Here is a 20715-nt window from a genome sequence, read left to right on the forward strand (position 1 = left end):
TGGGTCGAATGGCCTCCTCTCGTTTGTAAACTTTCTTATGTTCTTATGTTGTTAAGTGAATTCTGATCAGTTTAATGACTCTACACTACAAGTCCTTCTTGGTGTCTGTAGTTCAGTAAATTCTTCCAGAGTTTAGTTTCATTAAAGCTGCAGTCAGACAAACAGACAGTCACCCCTCATTCATTTGACACTTCAATAACTGAGGTGGACAAAATGAGAGGAGAGGGGAGGGAGAATTACGAATGAGGTAATATATACAAGTAATATATTCTTTCTGCTCTTCCCCCTCTCTCTCTTCCTCTCCTCCTCTCCCTCTCTCTATCTTTTCTCTCTGTTTATTCTGGGTCGGAGCCGTACGGACTTCAGTCTTCAAACAAACCTGAACTTTCTGTCTTTCGTTTACGAAATCAAACTGCACACAAGCCCAAACACACAAACACAAAGAGAACCTGTAGTAAGGAAATCAACCTGCTCGCAAGCACGCACGCAAACACCGAAGAGAACCTGTAGTAAGGAAATCAACCTGCTCGCAAGCACGCACACAAACACGAAGAGGACAAGCTACAGCATTGTTTACAAAGAAATAAAAAAAACAAATACAGTTTTAAAAATAAAATCAGAACCCAGACCATGGATCGAGCTGTGAGACTGGTGGGGTGAGTGGAATCTCTCTGTCCTTTCTTGTGCTGTTTTCTTGTTGTGATCATGAATATATCCTGCATTGTAGTTCCCATCCCCTCTCTCTAAGAATAGTAAAGGATCTATTCCCAAGCCTGTAGTAATAATGCTGTTGTTTTTTTCCTGTGTGTTTCATTCAGGGTCCTGCTGTTTCTCTGGGTGTGTCAGACTGTCGCTTTGGTTCTGGGGACCCCCGCTACCATCCCACTGTTCGGGGACATACGATCCCCAAATTATCCCAAGGCGTACCCTGCATCTAATCGTACTGAGTGGGAGCTTGCTGTTCCCAAGGGGTTCCTCCTCAAACTCAGATTCAAGTACTTTGACGTGGAGCCCTCTGTGGACTGTCACTACGACCACGTGGAGGTGAGAGACACACACTCTTCCAAAAGACTACTGGAGTAAAACTAACTCTTCATATTATTTATGTATTTATTTCTTAGCAGACGCCCTTATCCAGGGAGACTTACAGTGGTAAAGAAAACTACATTTCCTGCCTGTTTAAGATAATGTTGTGTTTGTATCATTCTCCTTTGCTGTCTCAGCTCCGATTCTGCTTATTCACCAGGTTTGAGAACTAATGTCCATTTTCAACCACTAGGGGAGCTGCACCTGAAAGAGAGATTCTCTTTGCGATTTGCAGTTTACTTTTCCATTTACTGAGGCACAGTTGCAGAGGGGGCAGAAAGAAGAGTCTTGAATAATAGGAACACACACGGTAGAATATTGAACAGATAAGAAATGAAATGATCACAGTTGAATACATGGAAAATGTAGATTTAACCGACAGATCGACAGACAGAGCCCAGGTCCTCATACCCCCACTACCTTCACATTTCATCACAATGTGTTTATTGTTTATTTCTGTTTTCTAGGTCATATATCATAGGAGGCTTCTGGGCAAATTCTGTGGGCAGAAAGGCTCTCTGATTGGTCGATACCCTGATAGTGAACCAATCATGTCACCCGGGAACAGCCTGAAAGTGATCTTCCAATCAGATTTCTCCAATCAGGAGAGACACCTGGGGTTCCTCGCACATTATCAAGCCATTGGTGAGACTGTGTGTGTGTGTGTGTGTGTGTCTGTGTGTGTGTGTCTTTGTCTGTCTGTGTCTGTGTGTGTGTGTGTGTGTGTGTGTGACTGTGTGTGTCTGTGTGTGTGTTTGTCTGTGTGTGTGTGTGTGTCTGTGTGTGTGTGTGTCTGTGTGTCTGTATGTGTGTCTGTGTGTCTGTGTGTGTGTGTGTGTCTTTGTCTGTGTGTGTGTGTGTGTGTGTGACTGTGTGTCTGTGTGTGTGTTTGTCTGTGTGTCTGTGTGTGTCTGTGTGTGTGTGTCTGTGTGTGTGTTTGTCTGTGTGTGTGTGTGTCTGTGTGTGTGTTTGTCTGTGTGTGTGTGTGTCTGTGTGTGTGTTTGTCTGTGTTTGTGTGTGTGTCTGTGTGTGTGTTTGTCTGTGTGTGTGTGTGTCTGTGTGTGTGTGTGTGTGTCTGTGTGTGTGTTTGTCTGTGTGTGTGTGTGTCTGTGTGTGTGTTTGTCTGTGTGTGTGTGTGTCTGTGTGTGTGTTTGTCTGTGTGTGTGTGTGTCTGTGTGTGTGTGTGTGTGTCTGTGTGTGTGTGTCTGTGTGTGTGTGTGTCTGTGTGTGTTTGTCTGTGTGTGTGTGTCTGTGTGTGTGTTTGTCTGTGTGTGTGTGTGTGTGTGTGTGTGTGTGTTGTCTTCTCTCTGTTTTACTACATTTTAAACATGAGAAAATACAAACTATGTGTGTTCTCTCAGATATCGATGAGTGCTCTCTACCGACCAATAAGGACGAAAGCCCGCAATGTCAACACCTGTGTCACAATGTAGTGGGCGGGTACTTCTGCTCCTGTCACCGTGGTTACCAGCTACAATCTGACAACAGCAGCTGTGAAGGTACACCCCTGCTCTCCCCTCTCCTCTAAACCTCTCCCCTGTTCCCTCCCTCCTTGGCTCCTCCCCTCTTTATTTGTCCATGAGATGAAATGAAAGGTAAGAAAAAGGTACAAATACAGTGATCAAGAAAAAGATGCAGAGAAAATCCCAGCTATAGTTTTTATTGGCATATTTGTGTTATCATTACTATCACTTGTATAATACAGCCAGAATTTAAGAAATACAAGACACAAATACACAATAATATCAATTTCAAACAGCCCCTCCCTCTCTCCACCCCTCTCTCAGTGCAGTGTGATGGGGAGGTGTTTCGGGAGGAGCAGGGGGTCATTTCCTCTCCCCTGTACCCCAATGCCTACCCTCCCACCCTATCCTGCCGTTATCAGCTGCGCCTGGAGCGGGGATTCTTGGTCACGCTGCACTTCACGGGACTCTTTCAGGTCGATCACTACAAGGAGAAAGAGTGTCCCTACGACACCCTGCAGGTGAGACACCAGGGGGCAACACTGGGCTGCACTAATCTAAAACACTTTACTGAACTTCACTAATCTCAGAGAGACACTTTACTGAACTTCACTAATCTCAGAGAGACACATTACTGAACTTCACTAATCTCAGAGAGACACATTACTGAACTTCACTAATCTCAGAGAGACACATTACTGAATTTCACTAATCTCAGAGAGACACATTACTGAACTTCACTAATCTCAGAGACACTTTACTGAACTTCACTAATCTCAGAGAGACACTTTACTGTACTTCACTAATCTCAGAGAGACACTTTACTGAACTTCACTAATCTCAGAGAGACACTTTACTGAACTTCACTAATTCCAGAGACACATTACTGAACTTCACTAATCTCAGAGACACTTTACTGAACTTCACTAATCTCAGAGAGACACTTTACTGAACTTCACTAATCTCAGAGAGACACTTTACTGAACTTCACTAATCTCAGAGACACTTTACTGAACTTCACTAATCTCAGAGAGACACTTTACTGAACTTCACTAATCTCAGAGAGACACATTACTGAACTTCACTAATCTCAGAGACACTTTACTGAACTTCACTAATCTCAGAGAGACACTTTACTGAACTTCACTAATCTCAGAGAGACACTTTACTGAACTTCACTAATCTCAGAGAGACACATTACTGAACTTCACTAATCTCAGAGAGACGCTTTACTGAACTTCACTAATCTCAGAGAGACACATTACTGACTTCACTAATCTCAGAGACACTTTACTGAACTTCACTAATCTCAGAGAGACACTTTACTGAACTTCACTAATCTCAGAGAGACACTTTACTGAACTTCACTAATCTCAGAGACACTTTACTGAACTTCACTAATCTCAGAGAGACACTTTACTGAACTTTACTAATCTCAGAGAGACACTTTACTGAACTTCACTAATCTCAGAGACACATTACTGAACTTCACTAATCTCAGAGACACTTTACTGAACTTCACTAATCTCAGAGAGACACTTTACTGAACTTCACTAATCTCAGAGAGACACATTACTGAACTTCACTAATCTCAGAGAGACACTTTACTGAACTTCACTAATTCCAAGGACACATTACTGAACTTCACTAATCTCAGAGACACTTTACTGAACTTCACTAATCTCAGAGAGACACTTTACTGAACTTCACTAATCTCAGAGAGACACTTTACTGAACTTCACTAATCTGAGAGAGACACTTTACTGAACTTCACTAATCTCAGTCACATTACTGAACTTCACTAATCTCAGAGAGACACTTTACTGAACTTCACTAATCTCAGTCACATTACTGAACTTCACTAATCTCAGAGACACATTACTGAACTTCACTAATCTCAGAGAGACACTTTACTGAACTTCTCTAATCTCAGAGACACATTACTGAACTTCACTAATCTCAGAGACACATTACTGAACTTCACTAATCTCAAAACACTTTACTGAACTTCACTAATTTCTAGAAGAGACACTTTACTGAACTTCACTATTCACAGAGAGACACTAATGAATTTCACTAATCTCAGAAATACACTTTACTAATTGTCACGTTATTAATGCAAAGTAGGTTATTAAAACAGAGCTTAATTACATTTATTTAACAAACTCTTTTGATGCTATATACAATATCTGTGATTATAATTCAAACTAACTGCAAACACAATTCCATCAAAAATTCCCAGATTGTTATTCCTGGAAAAGATCCTCAGACGTACTGTGGAAACAAAAGTCCTGGGACTATTGAAACCGAGAGCCACTCAGTGGATATCATTTTCCGTACGGATGAATCCGGATACAGCAAAGGATGGAGGATCGAATACAGCTCAAGCGTGAGTCAGAAACTCATTCATTTAGTCATTCAAAGCGAAATCTCTTTGCCATGCACTTCCATTGGGACTCCCAATCTGAATAGTTTCCCATTATATTTCAACATGGAGTAGTTTAGAGAAACAAATGTCACAAAGCCAACTATCCAACATGTCTATATAAGCTTCTGTGTGCTGGACAGACCATACTCACGTGGCTATGCTATATAACACTATAAAGCTCTGTACAGAACTATAGCAGCTACCCAGCAAGTTCTAATGTAGTGCACTGGCATTGCCTGCTGTGTGCTGGGCAGATCCTCCCTGTGCTGTACACAAGGCACTTCTGACATGACCACACTGTACATCCTGGTGGAACTATAGCAGCTACTGAACAGTAAAGTATACAATTATGTTACAGATTCTGACTTTCAGAAATAATCATTTCTCTAATTGCAGGTGTGAAGTGTCCAATGCCGGTTCAATTTCCGAATGGGAAAATTACTCCAGTTTTTGAGGAATATCATTATCGAGACTACATCAAAGTGCGATGTAACGTGGGGTACAAGATGATGTCTGTGAGTATCTCAAACATTGTATCGTAAGGACATTTGTGTAACGTAATGTAAGACTGTAAATCTGTTATCCTCCTCTCTCCCCTCTCCACTCTCTCGTTTGGTTCACAGCATGGTCATGAGATCAAAGATTTCCTCTCGGTGTGTCAGAATGATGGGACATGGCACCTTCCTCTGCCTCAATGCCACAGTAAGTCAGCGAGACGCTCATTTCAGTTATTCCAAGTTTCTTGAGCAGTGTGTGTGACCCGCAACATGTTTGTGTGTCTCTCTCAGTCGTGGACTGTGGTGTGCCGCTGTCTTTGCTGAATGGGAGGATCGAGTACTCAGTCGGCAGAGAGTCTGAAAATGTCTACCAGTCTGTTATCAAATACCACTGCAATGAGCCATACTACAAGATAGTACCAGCCTCGACTGGGGAGGGTGAGTCTGTCTGTGTGCCTGAGAGATGATCACAAAGAGAGGAGAGAGAAGAGGGGAGAGGGAGAGGGGAGAGGAAACAACATGGGTCATCACTGTATTCAGACACAAACAGAGGTTATTTTATGATTTGTACTCTATGAAATCTTAATGATTCTGTAGATTAAAAACCTCCAAGCTGCTTTTTCCTCCACTTTTAATAAAGCCTTTGAGTATTGCATCAAAGGGGTCCAGGGAAGCTCAGGTTATGTCTAACATGGTTTGGAACATGTGAATATATTTTTATCTGCATATTTTATCGTCATGTTTGTATCTTTATATATTGAAACCATCAAAACCTGGTTAACGAAATGAAAATTCTGAACTATGAAGAGGTAGATGCCTAGTATTTCCATTGTAGTTCATGCTCTGTTGTTTTCTTCCTTATGCAAGACTCCAGTGTTGTCTGAAACCATTTCAACAGGAGGATAGGAGGTCTGTTTGTCTGTCTTGTTGTATATGTCTGTAAGTCATTTTTTTATTTCATTCATGTTTCATTAGGAAATGAGTTTGTCTGTTCGGCTCGCAGGAAGTGGGAGGATGCAAATCAGAACAAAGTCATTCCAACATGCTTGCCAGGTAATTATTATTAATATCATTACTGTAACTATTATATTTATTTGTGTTGTTATTATTACTATCATTATTGTTATTGGTGTTATAATATTGTGTGTATGTGTGTGTGTGTGTGTGTGCGTGTGTGTGTGTTCCAGTGTGTGGGAAGCCCCATAACCCCATAACCAAGCTCCAGCGCATTCTGGGAGGCAGCACAGCACCGCGAGGCAGCTTCCCTTGGCAGGTAGGACACGATACACCCAGCCAGCACAGCTGTTCACTCTGGCCAAAACCAAACCTGCTACTGTACTAGGTGCTGTTATGTTCAAGCTTAGGTTCTGGGTTATCTAGGTTTTAACCATGTTCTATGTGTTCCTGTGTTTTAGGTTTATGCTTTGGTAGATTTCTAGGTTCTAGGTGCTCAAGGTGTTCATCATTATGTTCTAGGTCTCCGTTATTGTGTTCTAGGGGTTCATTGTTGTGTTCTAGGGGTTCATTATTGTGTTCTAGGTATTTATTGTTGTGTTATAGTGTTCATTGTTGTGTTCTAGGTGTTCTTTGTTGTGTTCTTGGTGTCCGTTATTGTGTTCTAGGTGTTTATTATTGTGTTCTGTGGGTTCATTATTGTGTTCTAGCTGTTCATTATTATGTTCTAGATGTTCATTATTGTGTTCTAGGTATTCATTGGTGTGTTCTTGGTGTTCGATGTTGTGTTCTAGGTGTTTATTATTGTGTTATATGTGTTTATTATTGTGTTCGAGGTGTTCATTATTGTGTTCTGGGTGTTTATTATTGTGTTCTATGGGTTCATTATTGTGTTCTAGCTGCCCATTATTGTGTTCTAGGTGTTTGTTATTGTGTTCTAGGTGTTCGTTGTTGTGTTCTATGGTTTCATTATTGTGTTTTAGGTGTTCATTATTGTGTTCTAGGGGTTCATTACTGTGTTCTAGGTATTTATTATAGTGTTATAGTGTTTATTATTATGTTCTATGGGTTCATTATTGTGTTCCAGGTGTTCATTATTGTGTTCTGGGTGTTTATTATTGTGTTCTATGGGTTCATTATTGTGTTCTAGCTGCGCATTATTGTGTTCTAGGTGTTCGTTATTGTGTTCTAGGTGTTCGTTGTTGTGTTCTATGGTTTCATTATTGTGTTTTAGGTGTTCATTATTGTGTTCTAGGGGTTCATTATTGTGTTCTAGGTATTTATTATAGTGTTATAGTGTTCATTATTGTGTTCTATGGGTTCATTATTGTGTTCTAGCTGTTCATTATTGTGTTCTAGGGGTTCATTACTGTGTTCTAGGTATTTATTATAGTGTTATAGTGTTTATTATTATGTTCTATGGGTTCATTATTGTGTTCTAGCTGTTCATTATTGTGTTCTAGGGGTTCTTGTGTTCTGGGTGTTTACATGCTCTACATGTTCTCATGTTCTAGGTGCTGCTGGTCAGTGCTGGGAGAGCTGGGGCTTTCCTGATCACTGACCAGTGGATAATGACGGCTGCGCACAACATCTACCCAAAACATAAAAATCAGGGAGACAGCCTGCAAGACCTTGCCCAGTCCATCGAGATCCACCTGGGGGACACCAATGTGGAGAGCCTGACCTACATGCCTCGCCTGGAGATCGAGGGCATCTTCGTGCATCCCGGCTTCCAAACAGGGGCTCTGCAGTTCAACAATGACATTGCGCTGATCAAGCTGCGGCACCGCGTCACAGTGAACGAGACTGTCATGCCTCTCTGCCTCCCTGCCGCTGGCTCCCTGTACCAGCCCGACGTGATGGGCTACGTCTCTGGCTGGGGCATCACAGAGGGTTATAAACTCTCCAACCACCTCAAGTACGTGGCGCTGCCTGTGGTGGACCTGCGCCAGTGCAATAACTCCATCCAGTCGCAAAAGAATAGCCACAAGATGGCGGGCATTCCACAGCTCACTGACAACATGTTCTGCGCAGGGAGAGTGGAGGGGGGCGAGGACACCTGCTCGGGGGACAGTGGGGGTGCCTTCACCCTGCTCAGGGAGGTTGAGGGGGGTGCAGAGGAGTTCTATGCAGCAGGGATTGTTTCCTGGGGATTAGATTGTGGGAAGAAGGGGAACTATGGGGTTTATACCAGAGTGGAGCGATACCTGAGCTGGATACAGCAGACTATCCAGGGGAACTGAGACCTTCCTCTCTCTCCCCTCTCTCTCCACCTCCCCTCTTCCCTCTCTCTTCTCCCTCCTCTCTCTCTTCCCTCCCTCTCCTCTCTCTCTTCCCTTCTCCTCCCTTCCCTCTCCTCACTAGAGGCCAATGCTAGCAGGACCACACAATTTAACACACAAAAACCCTGCTAGAGCAACAGTATATATATACTCTCAATTCTAAAAGGACATTTTGTAAAATGATTTCAATAAAAACAATTAAAATATAGAAATAATGTAATCTGTTGCTATTGTTTTATAATTGTACTCTGTCTCTCTCTCTCTCTCTCTGTTGTTGTTTTGCTCCCCTGAGCTGAATCAGAGCTTCTACAGCATGGCACTGCTATCATACCCCCAGCTGCTGCAGGTAGTAACAGGACGATGGCTGTCTGTCTGTCTAGTTCACATGAGTGACAGAAAGCCTCAAGGAGTGAGGCAGCGTGTGTGCCTACTTGTTTTGTTGAGCTCTGGAAGGGTAGTGTAATTACTAACCACGATGATTCCGATGCTAATGTAAAACTGACTGTGGGAAGAATTGTATTATCTAACAGTTTCCAAATAAAGTTCATTTTAAACCCTCAAGTGTTGCATGGTTTCATTACCTCTCTTACAGTAATGCTGCGGATGTTTTGATTTTCTGTTTGTAACCACAAGCTTTAACCCACTTACTTTGAAACCTCACGGAAAGTGAGCAGCAGATGAAAAGGAAATGCGCAGACTTACAGAGCTCACTTACAGACTTACAGAGCTCACTTACAGACTTACAGAGCTCACTTACAGACTTAAAGAGCTCACTTACAGACTTACAGAGCTCACTTACAGACTTACAGAGCTCACTTACAGGCTTACAGAGCTCACTTACAGACTTACAGAGCTCACTTACAGACTTACAGAGCTCACTTACAGCCTATTTCTTTTACAGAGACCCTTGAAGAGAAAGAGAGGAGGAGATAGAAAGTTTTATTCACAGTTTTGTATTGTAACAAACGGGGAAAGAGGTTGAGATTCCTTTCTATTAGTTTATATCACTGACAGATAGTAGCCTTGTACCTTAAGAGAGATAGACAGAGAGACACATAAGATGTCTTGTACAGACAGCGACTATTTTGTTAAGAAGGCAAATACATGTTGCAAGAAGTGTAAGAAGGGTAAGTCTCTGTGTTTCTTTCTGTGTGTCTCTGTGTGTGTCTGAGTGTGTCTGAGTGTGTGTGTGTGTGTGTGTGAGTGTGTGTGCGTGTGTGCGTGTGTGCGTGTGTGTGAGTGTGTGTGCGTGTGTGCGTGTGTGTGAGTGTATGTGTGTGAGTGTGTGTGTGTGTGAGTGTGTGTGTGTGTGTGTATGTGTGTGAGTGTGTGTGTGTGTGTATGTGTGTGAGTGCGTGTGTGTGAGTGTATGTGTGTGTGTGTGTGTGTGCGTGTGTGTGAGTGTATGTGTGTGTGTGTGTGTCTGAGTGTGTGTGTGTGTGTGTGTGAGTGTGTGAGTGTGTGTGTGTGTATGTGTGTGTGTGTGTGTGTGTGAGTGTGTGTGTGTGTATGTGTGTGTGTGGGTGTGTGTATGTGTGTGTGTGTGTGTGTGTGCCTGCACTGAGACAGTCGTCTCAGTGTATAGGAATACCTATGAGAACACTCTGGCTTCGTGAACAGAATTTTCTCTTTGTAAATGCTCAGTTTAAAGGAACAGGAACTTAAAAGAACACCTTTTTAGCACCGCTAGCGATTTGTTTTTAACCAGTTCAAAACTGATACAGTACTGTTTGTAACCTGATAACTCATCATCATCAGACTCTGATTCAAATGTTTTATTCAGTCTTTTCAAAACTGACTTGTCATTCCAACAGTAATCTAGAGCTGCTGCTGCATTTTATGTGTGCAGAGCAATGCTGTGTTAATATTGTGTTCAAATTCATTCTCGTCCTCATAATTACTGTTAGAGCTGCTGCTGCATTTTATGTGTGTTAATTCAGTTTGTCAGTTAGTTTATTATTATAGTTTATTTACACACACTTGCCTATTGCTTTTCTCTTACTTATTCAGTCCATTTCATATGTTGATGCACATTTGTATTTATTGATTCGTATTGTGATTGGCCTTGGCATATTGTGACCGTGGTCATCTCTGTCTTCTTGAACACTTGGGCTAAGAGAACACTTTGCTTGCTTCCTGAGGGCTGCTCGCTGAGCCACAGTGCTGTAATTCTAACTAGAGTTTTGAAATTAACTGGAATCCCATGAACAGGGGAACGCTGGAAGTTTGATTGCACCAGAGACAGAGAGACTGGCTGTGAGCCCTGCAACAGTGGAGAGTTCATGGACCAGGAGAACACCAGCAAAACCTGCCGGGCCTGCAACACCTGCCATCCCAGTGAGTGTGTGTCTGCTGGGGCTCACAGTCTGGTTAGGTGAAGGGGTACATGTCTACTGGAACATATGAAACATTAGAACATATACAATCAGTCGTTCATTGCAGATGTGGAGAGGGGGAAGAACAGAGAGAGAGAGAAAGGGGCAATACGGCTTTAAGAGGCTGGTGCGTTCATCAGTGTTAATGGGGTGAAACTAGAAGAAACAGTCAAGCAAACTAAAGTTAATGCTTTTTTCTGTTTTTATTTACAGGCAGTAATTTGAGGATAGTCTCTGTTTGCACCAGGTTCCGTAATGCCCAGTGCGAATGTGAAACTGGTTTTTACTGCTCCCATAAAACCAATAATGGGTGTGATTACTGTAATCCTGTTCAACAATGCCAACAGGGAGAGGGGGTGGTTCAACTGGGTGAGTAGCAGTCTGTGTATCGGCCTGTCTGTCTGTACGACTGTGATCTGGAACAACTATTCCATATAAAAAGTGCATTTTAGAACTCTGTAATACAGAATGCCATATACACAGGAAAGTGAACTACAGAATGACATGTACACAGGAAAGTGGAATACAGAATGACATGTACACAGGAAAGTGAACTACAGAATGACATGTACAAAGGAAAGTGAAATACAGAATTGCATGTACACAGGAAAGTGAAATACAGAATGACATGTACACAGGAAAGTGAAATACAGAATGACATGTACACAGGAAAGTGAAATGTTCTGAACAAATTCTTAGCGGTGACGGCTGTTTTTGTTTTCTAATCATAGTAAAACTACCAGGGTATGACAGCTTGTTAGAGAACCGCATCGTGTTTATCAGAATACTCTCTCCTCACCCCTTTCTCTCTGTCTCTCTCTCTCTCTCAGCCACACCCTGGTCCGATACTGAATGCGTCTCCTGCAAACCAGGCACTTTCTCAAACGTGACTGACTCAGAAACACCCTGCCGTAGCCATACTAAGTGGGTACCTGACAGTGTGTGTGTGTGTGCGTGTGTGTTACATGATTCTCAGGTCTCTGGTGTTGAAGTTTCAGTGAGATGGCTGTAATAAACTGGACAGAGATTTCTAATGCTCTCTCTCTCCCTATCTTTCCCAGCTGCACAGAGATTGGACAGATGTTGCAAATAGCTGGGAGCAGCATTACAGATTCAGTTTGTATCGGGAAACCCAGCCCCCCTCCCAGCCCCCCTCCCAGCCCCAAAGGTAGAGAAGAGTCTTTCCACAGCAGCACCCTGCTTTTCAAAGAAAGAATCCCAAACTGTGGCAGAACATAATTAACTACATAGCAGACTCAGGAGGGGATTATATTATATCCAGGCTCAAACTACGCTGTATTGTTTTTCCAGATCTCTGTTGGGTTTTGCCTGCCTCTCTCTGGGCTGGTTTTGCCATTTCTGCCGCGGCGTTTACAGTCCTTTTCATATTGTGTTACCGGAGAAAGGAGACCAGAGGTAGGACATCGCATTCATTTACTGATTTCTATGTATTTCAGATACAAGGACAGGCAGGTGTAAAGACAGCCTGACAGGAATCTCCTCATAGCCCTAAACTCTCATACGTTTAATAACTAAACAATGTCACTGCCAAGTTTTGAGTTTCTCAGTTTTTCAAGTTTCATGGCACTTGAAAAACTGCCTCTTAAAATATCAGCGGGACATACAGACAGACTGACAGATAGATGGACAGCCTCCAACCACACACCAGTAATGCTAAACAATGTGCCTACTAACAGATATTTAGAGTGAAGATTATTCCAAACTATAAGACAGAGTAATACAAGAAACTCATTAAATCAATATTACTAGAGATGCCAATAAAATTATTATTCTTATTTCTTTTAGTTATTCAAAGAAGACAATCAACTGCATGTATGGACAAGGTAAGAGAAATCTATCTATCTATGTGTTTATCTGTATGTCTATATCTTTGTCTCAGTGGGTCTGTGTATGTATCTGGTTATCTTTGTGTGTGTGTGTGTTTCTTTTTGTGTCAGTGATGTGTCTCAGTGTGTGTATCTGTGTGTGTGTGTGTGTCTGTGTGTGTGTGTGTGTGTGTGTGTGTCTGTGTGTGTGTGTGTGTGTGTCTGTGTGTTTGTGTGTGTTTGTGTGTGTGTGCGTGTGTGTGTGTGTCTGTGTGTGTTTGTGTCTGTGTGTGTGTGTGTGTCTGTGTGTGTGTCTCTATGTGTGTGCGTGTGTGCGTGTGTGTGTGTGTGTCTGTGTGTGTGTCTGTGTGTGTGTCTCTGTGTGTGTGTGTGTGTCTCTATGTGTGTGCGTGTGTGTGCGTGTGTGTGTGCGTGTGTGCGTGTGTGTATGTGTCTGTGTGTGTGTGTGTCTGTGTGTGTGTGTGTGTGTGTGCGTGTGTGTGTGTGTGTGTGTGTGTCTCTATGTGTGTGTGTGTGTGTGTCTGTGTCTCTGTGTGTGTGTGTGTGTCTCTAAGTGTGTGCGTGTGTGCGTGTGTGTGTGTGCGTGCGTGTGTGTCTGGAGGACGTTTTAAGGGTCCCAGTGAAAATGTTGGGGGTCCCAGTAAAGTCTAAATGTTATGGTACACAAATCTTTTTTTTATTCATTCGTTAAGTGTTCACATTTTTTTAACAATAACAATAAGAAACAGACAATAAAAGCCACAAACACAAAGTGTGTATGTCTTAACGAACAAAGAAGGAACAGACATAGAATTACAACCCACAAAAGCAGAATCCCAGAGAGATCAAAGGACAGCTGCACGATTTCTTTCAAATGTCTTCAACCAAAGACACCAGCTGTTGGACATAAAAAACGAAATATTATACAATTTTTCAGGTAAGCATTAACTATAGAGAAAATTATCAATTTTGAACGTGACTACACAATTTTTTTCTACTTTAATAAATATCACGTTTTTGTGAAATATCTTGAAATATTTATTTTTAGACCGTAAGAAATAAGCCATTTTACAGTGAAAAAAATACAGGCCTACCTATCAGGTTTTAAACAGTTGCTTATGCTTGGGAAGCAGTCACCAAGAAAGCCTCAAATGGATTTCAGTGTGAGTCCTTCAGTCTGCTCCCATCCAAGCGTACACAGGAGGGCACGTGAAAGAGCACAACTCAGTACAGTGTGAGTCCTTCAGTCTGCTCCCATCCAAGCGTACACAGGAGGGCACGTGAAAGAGCACAAATCAGTACAGTGTGAGTCCTTCAGTCTGCTCCCATCCAAGCGTACACAGGAGGGCACGTGAAAGAGCACAACTCAGTACAGTGTGAGTCCTTCAGTCTGCTCCCATCCAAGCGTACACAGGAGGGCACGTGAAAGAGCACAACTCAGTACAGTGTGAGTCCTTCAGTCTGCTCCCATCCAAGCGTACACAGGAGGGCACGTGAAAGAGCACAACTCAGTACAGTGTGAGTCCTTCAGTCTGCTCCCATCCAAGCGTACACAGGAGGGCACGTGAAAGAGCACAACTCAGTACAGTGTGAGTCCTTCAGTCTGCTCCCATCCAAGCGTACACAGGAGGGCACGTGAAAGAGCACAACTCAGTACAGTGTGAGTCCTTCAGTCTGCTCCCATCCAAGCGTACACAGGAGGGCACGTGAAAGAGCACAACTCAGTACAGTGTGAGTCCTTCAGTCTGCTCCCATCCAAGCGTACACAGGAGGGCACGTGAAAGAGCACAACTCAGTACAGTGTGAGTCCTTCAGTCTGCTCCCATCCAAGCGTACACAGGAGGGCACGTGAAAGAGCACAACTCAGTACAGTGTGAGTCCTTCAGTCTGCTCCCATCCAAGATGTTCCCAAGTCTCGACAAACCATGCGTGCGTAAAGGACCCATGTCCCTGAGAGACTTGCAGTGTGTGTGTGTCTCTTGGTGTGTCTCTGTGTGTGTATGTGTTTGTGTGTGCGTGTGTGTGTGTCTCTGTGTCTGTATGTGTTTGTGTGTGTGCGTGTGTCTCTTGGTGTGTCTCTGTATGTGTATGTGTTTGTGTGTATGTGTTTGTTTGCGTGTGTCTCTGTGTCTGTATGTGTTTGTGTGTGTGTGTGTCTCTCTTGGTGTGTCTCTGTGTCAGTATGTGTTTGAGTGTGTGTGTATCTTTCCTTGTGTGTGTTTGTATGTGTTTGTGTGTCTCTGTGTCTGTGTCTGTATGTGTTTGTGAGTGTGTGCATCTTTCTCTGTGTGTTTCAGTGTCTGTGTCTGTATGTATCTGTGTGTCTCAGTGTCTGTATGTGTTTCTGTATCTCAATGCGGTATGTGTTTCTGTGTGTCTGTGTGTTTCTGTGTCTCAGTGTGTTTCTACGTCTCAATGTCTGTGTGTGTCTCTTGTTGTGTCTCTGTGTCTGTATTTGTTTGTGTGTGTGTGTGTATGTGTGTCTCTGGATGTTTGTGTGTGTGTGTTTGCGTGTGTCTCTGTGTCTGTATGTGTTTGTGTGTGTGTGTATGTGTGTCTCTGTATCTGTATGTGTGTGTGTGTGTTTGCATGTGTCTCTGTGTCTGTATGTGTTTGTGTGTGTGTGTGTCTCTGTATCTGTATGTGTGTGTGTTTGCGTGTGTCTCTGTGTCTGTATGTGTTTGTATGTGTGTGTCTATGTGTGTGTGTGTGTGTGTTTGCGTGTGTCTCTGTGTCTGTATGTGTTTGTGTGTGTGTATGTGTGTCTCTGTATCTGTATGTGTGTGTGTGTGTTTGCATGTGTCTCTGTGTCTGTATGTGTGTGTGTGTGTGTGTTTGCGTGTGTCTCTGTGTCTGTATGTGTTTGTGTGTGTGTGTCTCTGTATCTGTATGTGTGTGTGTTTGCGTGTGTCTCTGTGTGTGTATGTGTGTCTCTGTATCTGTATGTGTGTGTGTGTGTGTGTGTCTCTTGGTGTGTCTCTATGTGTGTGTGCATCTTTCTCTGTGTGAGGGGGAAGGTGAGGGGTGAAGGTGTGAATTTGAAGTTATTTTAAGTACCCTGGTATTGTTCAGATATTTCCATGCTGACATAAACCTTCAGAGTGACAATTCATTATAACGTCACAAGCACTGAAAGTGTGACAGCCTACCTGCTATCGGAAAATCAGCAAACGCTTCAGAACTGCAAATGTTATTAAACAAAATCTTCAATGTAATCCACCCCAGGGGTTTTTGCAGCTTTGTTCTATATTTATATTAGGTTTGTGTTCTTTGTTTTTTTATTTTCTGAATGTGTTGTGTGAAACATGTGTAATATTTTCATGTATTACAATATATTCTAGTAATTGGTGTTCTCTCGCTCCCTCTGTCACAGGTCGTGTTTTTGACTGGGGGAGGTAATGAGTATGTGTGTGAGGAGGTGTGTTCACACTTGCTACCATTCGGACTGAATGTGCGAGAGACAGACCCTGAAGGAGCCTCGTGCAAAACACTCATTCGAGACGGTGCAGAGAATCGTAAGCAAAGTCTGTTTTATTTTTTTACAACAAAGCAGAGTGCGCAAACTAAACTCAGGAGTAATGCAGTAAACATTCTCTCTCTCTCTCTCTCTCTCTCTCTCTCTCTCTCTCTCTCTCTCTCTCTCTCGCAAAACCACTGATTCCAGTTTCTGATAACTGGTTTCCAGTTTCGAGGAGCCTGGACTGCCTCACACCAGTTAAGGAGAATACATTTAACTGGAATTGCTTGTCCTTAAAGGATTTACAAAAGACAGGTAAATGTCATATCCCCGCCCCCCCCTAAAATCAATTAGTAGAATCCATTCTCTCAGCTCTTATTAGCAATGCTCTCTTTGAAGGACTGCCAACGGGACTGTAACGTCACTTGTTTTTTTGTCATCAGTTAGACACGCTTTTAAAAGTGCTTGTTTTATTGTAGAAGCTGGTGTCTCACCAGAATTGGTCCTCCTACCAGAGACAACAATTCCTCTGCAGCAGGGGTTCCCAGACCAGACTAAAGAATTACCCATGAGCCTCCATAGCGACAAGGGCAGTTTGGGAAATTACCTTAATCTCACATCAAACAGTAAGTGACCAATCCGGAGGAGATGCATGGCATTCCCTGATAAATGAAATAGAAATTCTAAAATGATGTCACACTTAAAGTACATATGTGCTCTATACATTTGATAGCCAGGTCACATGTCTGCTTCTAGTTTCACGTCAATAACACTGATGAAGGCACTAGAGCCCAAACACTGGTCTGCTTGACTCGGTCTCTTCTAGTTTCAGTAACCCTAATGAAGGCACTAGAGCCCAAACGCTGGTCTGCTTGACTCAGTCTCTTCTAGTTTCAATAACACTGATGAAGGAACTAGAGCCCAAACGCTGGTCTGCTTGACTCGGTCTCTTCTAGTTTCAATAACACTGATGAAGGCACTAGAGCCCAAACGCTGGTCTGCTTGACTCGGTCTCTTCTAGTTTCAATAACACTGATGAAGGCACTAGAGCCCAAATGCTGGTCTGCTTTACTTTCTTAGTAGCATCCTATTTTATCTGTGACATGTTTAGGATTGAGGAATATGAATTTTCCTATTTGTCTTATATTTGTTCTCATTAATCTACAGATAATCTAAATCTCCGGCAGCAGTTTACAATCTGTGACCCCTCAGTGACCTCTGACATCGAGGTCGATGGCCTGACCCTGCCCACAGTCACCGCCTCTGAGTGCTTCGGTGCAGGACAATCAGAGATCCAAATCGTTGTGAGTCCGCCTCTGAGTGACAAGCACCGGTCTCAGATAGGAAATGACACCACAGAAGCCGGGTCGAGCCCTGGGCTAATCACAGAAGGGGCCGCACAGTTTGGGAAAGCCAGTTCCTGTCCTGGGAGACTGGGGTGTAATTCTGAGCCCCAGGAAAATGAGTGGACCGGTTAGGAATTCCAACTGAAAACAGGGGCTACCATCCTTGAGTGCAGGGGCGTCCTGAAATTCACTGCAGCACCGCGCAGATATCACTGTCTGACGAAGACAGTAGGCCAAATGCTTGTCTGCTTGACTTTCTTATAGTTCCACAGAGTTTATTGTTCAGTGTTGTTTTTGCAACATATTTAAAAAAAATTAAGATACTGTAAATGCGTCAAAACAAACCTTTTAAATCGTCCAATGACAGACTTGAATAGAGACAGTGGCACTATACAGGAATGCAGACAGACAGTGGCTTTACAAAGGTTTTGTATTATACTTAAGGGCAATAGTATCTCAAGTATAGGACAGCTACAATGGGATGAGACTGTTTTAATAACATTAATCTGTGAAAGAATGTAGTGAACTAACAGACACAAAGAAGGAATTATATTGTAGTGGCAAACTGAACAGGATTGTGGGACACTGTGTTTGTCTGCAGTTTAATGAAACTAAACTCTGAAAGAACGTAGTAAACTATGAAGTTTTACAGTCTGCAGCTTTTAATATTAAAATTAACAAAAGGGTGTCATGAAGTGGACTTAAGTGATATTGCCTTATTCAACAGTGCATGCTGAAGAGTTATCTTACACTGTCTCGCAATGATATTCAATGTAATACTCAGCTGCATCAAAAGCAAAGCAGGCACTGTCTTCACAGCTTGTTTCCATTCCCTTGGGTAGTTTTAGCTGCCGACAGGCAGGCAGGCAGGCAGGCAGGCAGGCACGTACGCTTCCTCCCTCCTTGAGGCTTTCTGTCAGTCTCATGTGAACTAAACAGACAGACAGACAGACAGACTACCAGACAGACAGACACACAGGTAGACAGGCAGGCAGACAGACAGGCAGACAGACAGACAGTCAGACAGAAAGACAGACTAACAGACAGACAGACAGACAGGCAGACAGACAGACAGACAGACTAACAGACACACAGACAGACAGACAGACACACAGACACACAGACAGACAGACAGACAAACAGACAGACACACAGACAGACAGACAGACAGACAGACACACAGACACACAGACAGACAGACAGACAGACAGACAGACAGACAGACAGACAGACAGACAGAGAGACAGTCGTGGTTCTGCTAATACCTGCAGCAGCCGGGGGTATGATAGCAGTGCCATGCTGTGGAAACTCTGATTCAGCTCAGGGAAGCAAAAGGGACAAGAAAAGAAAAGGAAAGGGATCTTCAAACTATATTTCAGCTCACAAGTCTCAATCAATTGAGTCCGCTGCATACACCAAATAGGGAGTATGATCATTAAGTAGTAAATGTTAGTAACATTTTGTTTTTTAAATTGTCAAACATCCTGGTATATTTTCTATATGTTGAGGTAGGACCGTAGAAGTAGGTAGGTAGATCAAACATCTTTCAAATTAAAACTTCAGCACCTGGAATTTGTGATAAAAATGGCCTTGTCTCCAAAGCAACACTGATAGTGTGGGGCCCTGGGATATCTGAATATCACTGCTTGCTGAGATTAATATACTGTGCTATATTCTCATTCTCTTTTCTGTTTTTATACCATGTTATTTTTTGTTAGTTTTTATACCATGTAAGTTTTTGATAAAATTCATAAAAAAGAGATAATGGTATTGCGTGTGTTATTGTCAGTTATTATCTATGTGCTCTTGAAGTGGGTGATAGATATGTATAATAAGTGTGCTCATCAAGGAAGCCCATTACACATATTCATTCATTCTCTTTGTTTAAATACCAGTTCTCCCTACATTGGCCTATGGGTTGGTTCCCATGATCAGTGTAACTCGTTCAGATAACTGGATCTTCTGATTGGTACACTGCAATTCAAACTAGTTTACTTCAGTTCTTTAGAGGTTTCTAAACTAAACCACAAGTACACTGCAACTGACTCCTTAAACTAAAGACAGCTCACAAGTTCAAACGCTGCTGCGCTCAGTTTGTGTTGACATTTAAACTGCGTCTCCATGGAAACAAATCTTTTGTGTGGGTAAAGGTCAGCATCTGCTTTGTAACTCCAAATACGTGCCAACAAAGACTTCTTAAAATCCATCCCTTATTAACTTTATTAACATTATCAATAACTCTCCTTTAAAGGAGCGCTGACCATCTTCAAAATCCACTCTCTTACCTCTTATTAACTTTATTAACATTATCACTAACTCTCCTTTAAATGAGTGCTGACCATCTTCAAAATCCACTCTCTTACCTCTTATTAACTTTATTAACATTATCACTAACTCTCTTTTAAAGGAGCGTTGACCATCTTTAAAATCCACTCTCTTACCTCTTATTAACTTTATTAAGATTAGCACTGCCTCCATTTAAAGGAGTGCTGACCATCTTCAAAATCCGCTCTCTTACCTCTTATTAACTTTATTAAGATTAGCACTGCCTCCATTTAAAGGAGTGCTGACCATCTTCAAAATCCGCTGTCTTACCTCTTATTAACTTTATTAAGATTAGAACTGCCTCCATTTAAAGGTGTGCTAACCAATGCTTCTTTAAAACCCATTCTCTCACCTCTGATTAGCTTTCTTAACATTATCACTGGCCCCTCCCTTTAAAGGAGCGCTGACCATCTTTAAAATCCATTCTCTTACCTCTGATTTGCTGTAGCAACATTCCCACTGCCCCCCTTTTAAAGCAGCTCTAAACCAATGGTTTTATTTTCTTTCCTCTATTGAGGGTGGAATTTCACAGTTGTAATTCGATTATACAAACAATTTGGCTATCTGACCCAGGGACACCGCCAAATATATTATGTAATAATCCTGTGATGTTCGTGCCTCCAGTGTGAATGAAAGTGTGTAATATAATTGTGTACATGGATTTTTCTAGTTGCAT

The 20715-nt window shown here is 42.4% G+C and overlaps 2 protein-coding genes across 3 annotated transcripts; both read left to right on the forward strand.

Moving 5' to 3' along the window:
- The first annotated feature begins 310 nt into the window (after positions 1 to 310).
- On the forward strand, positions 311 to 9271 carry LOC117425903 (complement C1r subcomponent-like). Its single transcript, XM_058994077.1, has 13 exons — positions 311 to 656; positions 819 to 1044; positions 1554 to 1731; positions 2448 to 2585; positions 2874 to 3070; positions 4792 to 5045; positions 5232 to 5254; positions 5350 to 5492; positions 5601 to 5679; positions 5766 to 5912; positions 6450 to 6527; positions 6662 to 6747; positions 7943 to 9271. The coding sequence occupies exons 1-13, from the start codon at positions 631 to 633 to the stop codon at positions 8669 to 8671; spliced, it is 2304 nt and encodes a 767-aa protein (XP_058850060.1). The 5' UTR covers positions 311 to 630; the 3' UTR covers positions 8672 to 9271.
- Positions 9272 to 9413: 142 nt separating this feature from the next.
- Positions 9414 to 19439, forward strand: LOC117425550 (uncharacterized). 2 transcript variants are annotated; one of them, XM_034042542.3, is made up of 11 exons: positions 9414 to 9837; positions 10922 to 11047; positions 11299 to 11454; positions 11916 to 12009; positions 12147 to 12253; positions 12397 to 12501; positions 12892 to 12929; positions 16285 to 16426; positions 16576 to 16683; positions 16848 to 16994; positions 17536 to 19439. In XM_034042542.3, exons 1-11 carry the CDS (start codon positions 9771 to 9773, stop codon positions 17844 to 17846), a joined length of 1401 nt encoding a protein of 466 aa, XP_033898433.2. In that variant the 5' UTR covers positions 9414 to 9770; the 3' UTR covers positions 17847 to 19439. The 2 variants fall into 2 exon arrangements, with proteins under 2 accessions (XP_033898433.2, XP_033898434.2); XM_034042543.3 differs by lacking the exon at positions 10922 to 11047.
- The last annotated feature ends 1276 nt before the right edge of the window (positions 19440 to 20715 follow it).

Source organism: Acipenser ruthenus, chromosome 20 (genome assembly GCF_902713425.1).
Source record: "Acipenser ruthenus chromosome 20, fAciRut3.2 maternal haplotype, whole genome shotgun sequence".
NCBI classification, from domain to species: domain Eukaryota; kingdom Metazoa; phylum Chordata; class Actinopteri; order Acipenseriformes; family Acipenseridae; genus Acipenser; species Acipenser ruthenus.

Coding starts and splice junctions, on each gene's coding strand:
- LOC117425550 (XM_034042542.3), top strand. CDS start 9,771: ATGTCTTGTACAGACAGCGACTATTTTGTTAAGAAGGCAAATACATGT. Junction 11,455..11,915: donor AGAGGGGGTGGTTCAACTGG/GTGAGTAGCAGT, acceptor TCTCTCTCTCAG/CCACACCCTGGTCCGATACT. Junction 12,010..12,146: donor CCCTGCCGTAGCCATACTAA/GTGGGTACCTGA, acceptor TATCTTTCCCAG/CTGCACAGAGATTGGACAGA.
- LOC117425903 (XM_058994077.1), top strand. CDS start 631: ATGGATCGAGCTGTGAGACTGGTGGG. Junction 3,071..4,791: donor GTCCCTACGACACCCTGCAG/GTGAGACACCAG, acceptor AAAAATTCCCAG/ATTGTTATTCCTGGAAAAGA. Junction 6,528..6,661: donor CATTCCAACATGCTTGCCAG/GTAATTATTATT, acceptor TGTGTGTTCCAG/TGTGTGGGAAGCCCCATAAC.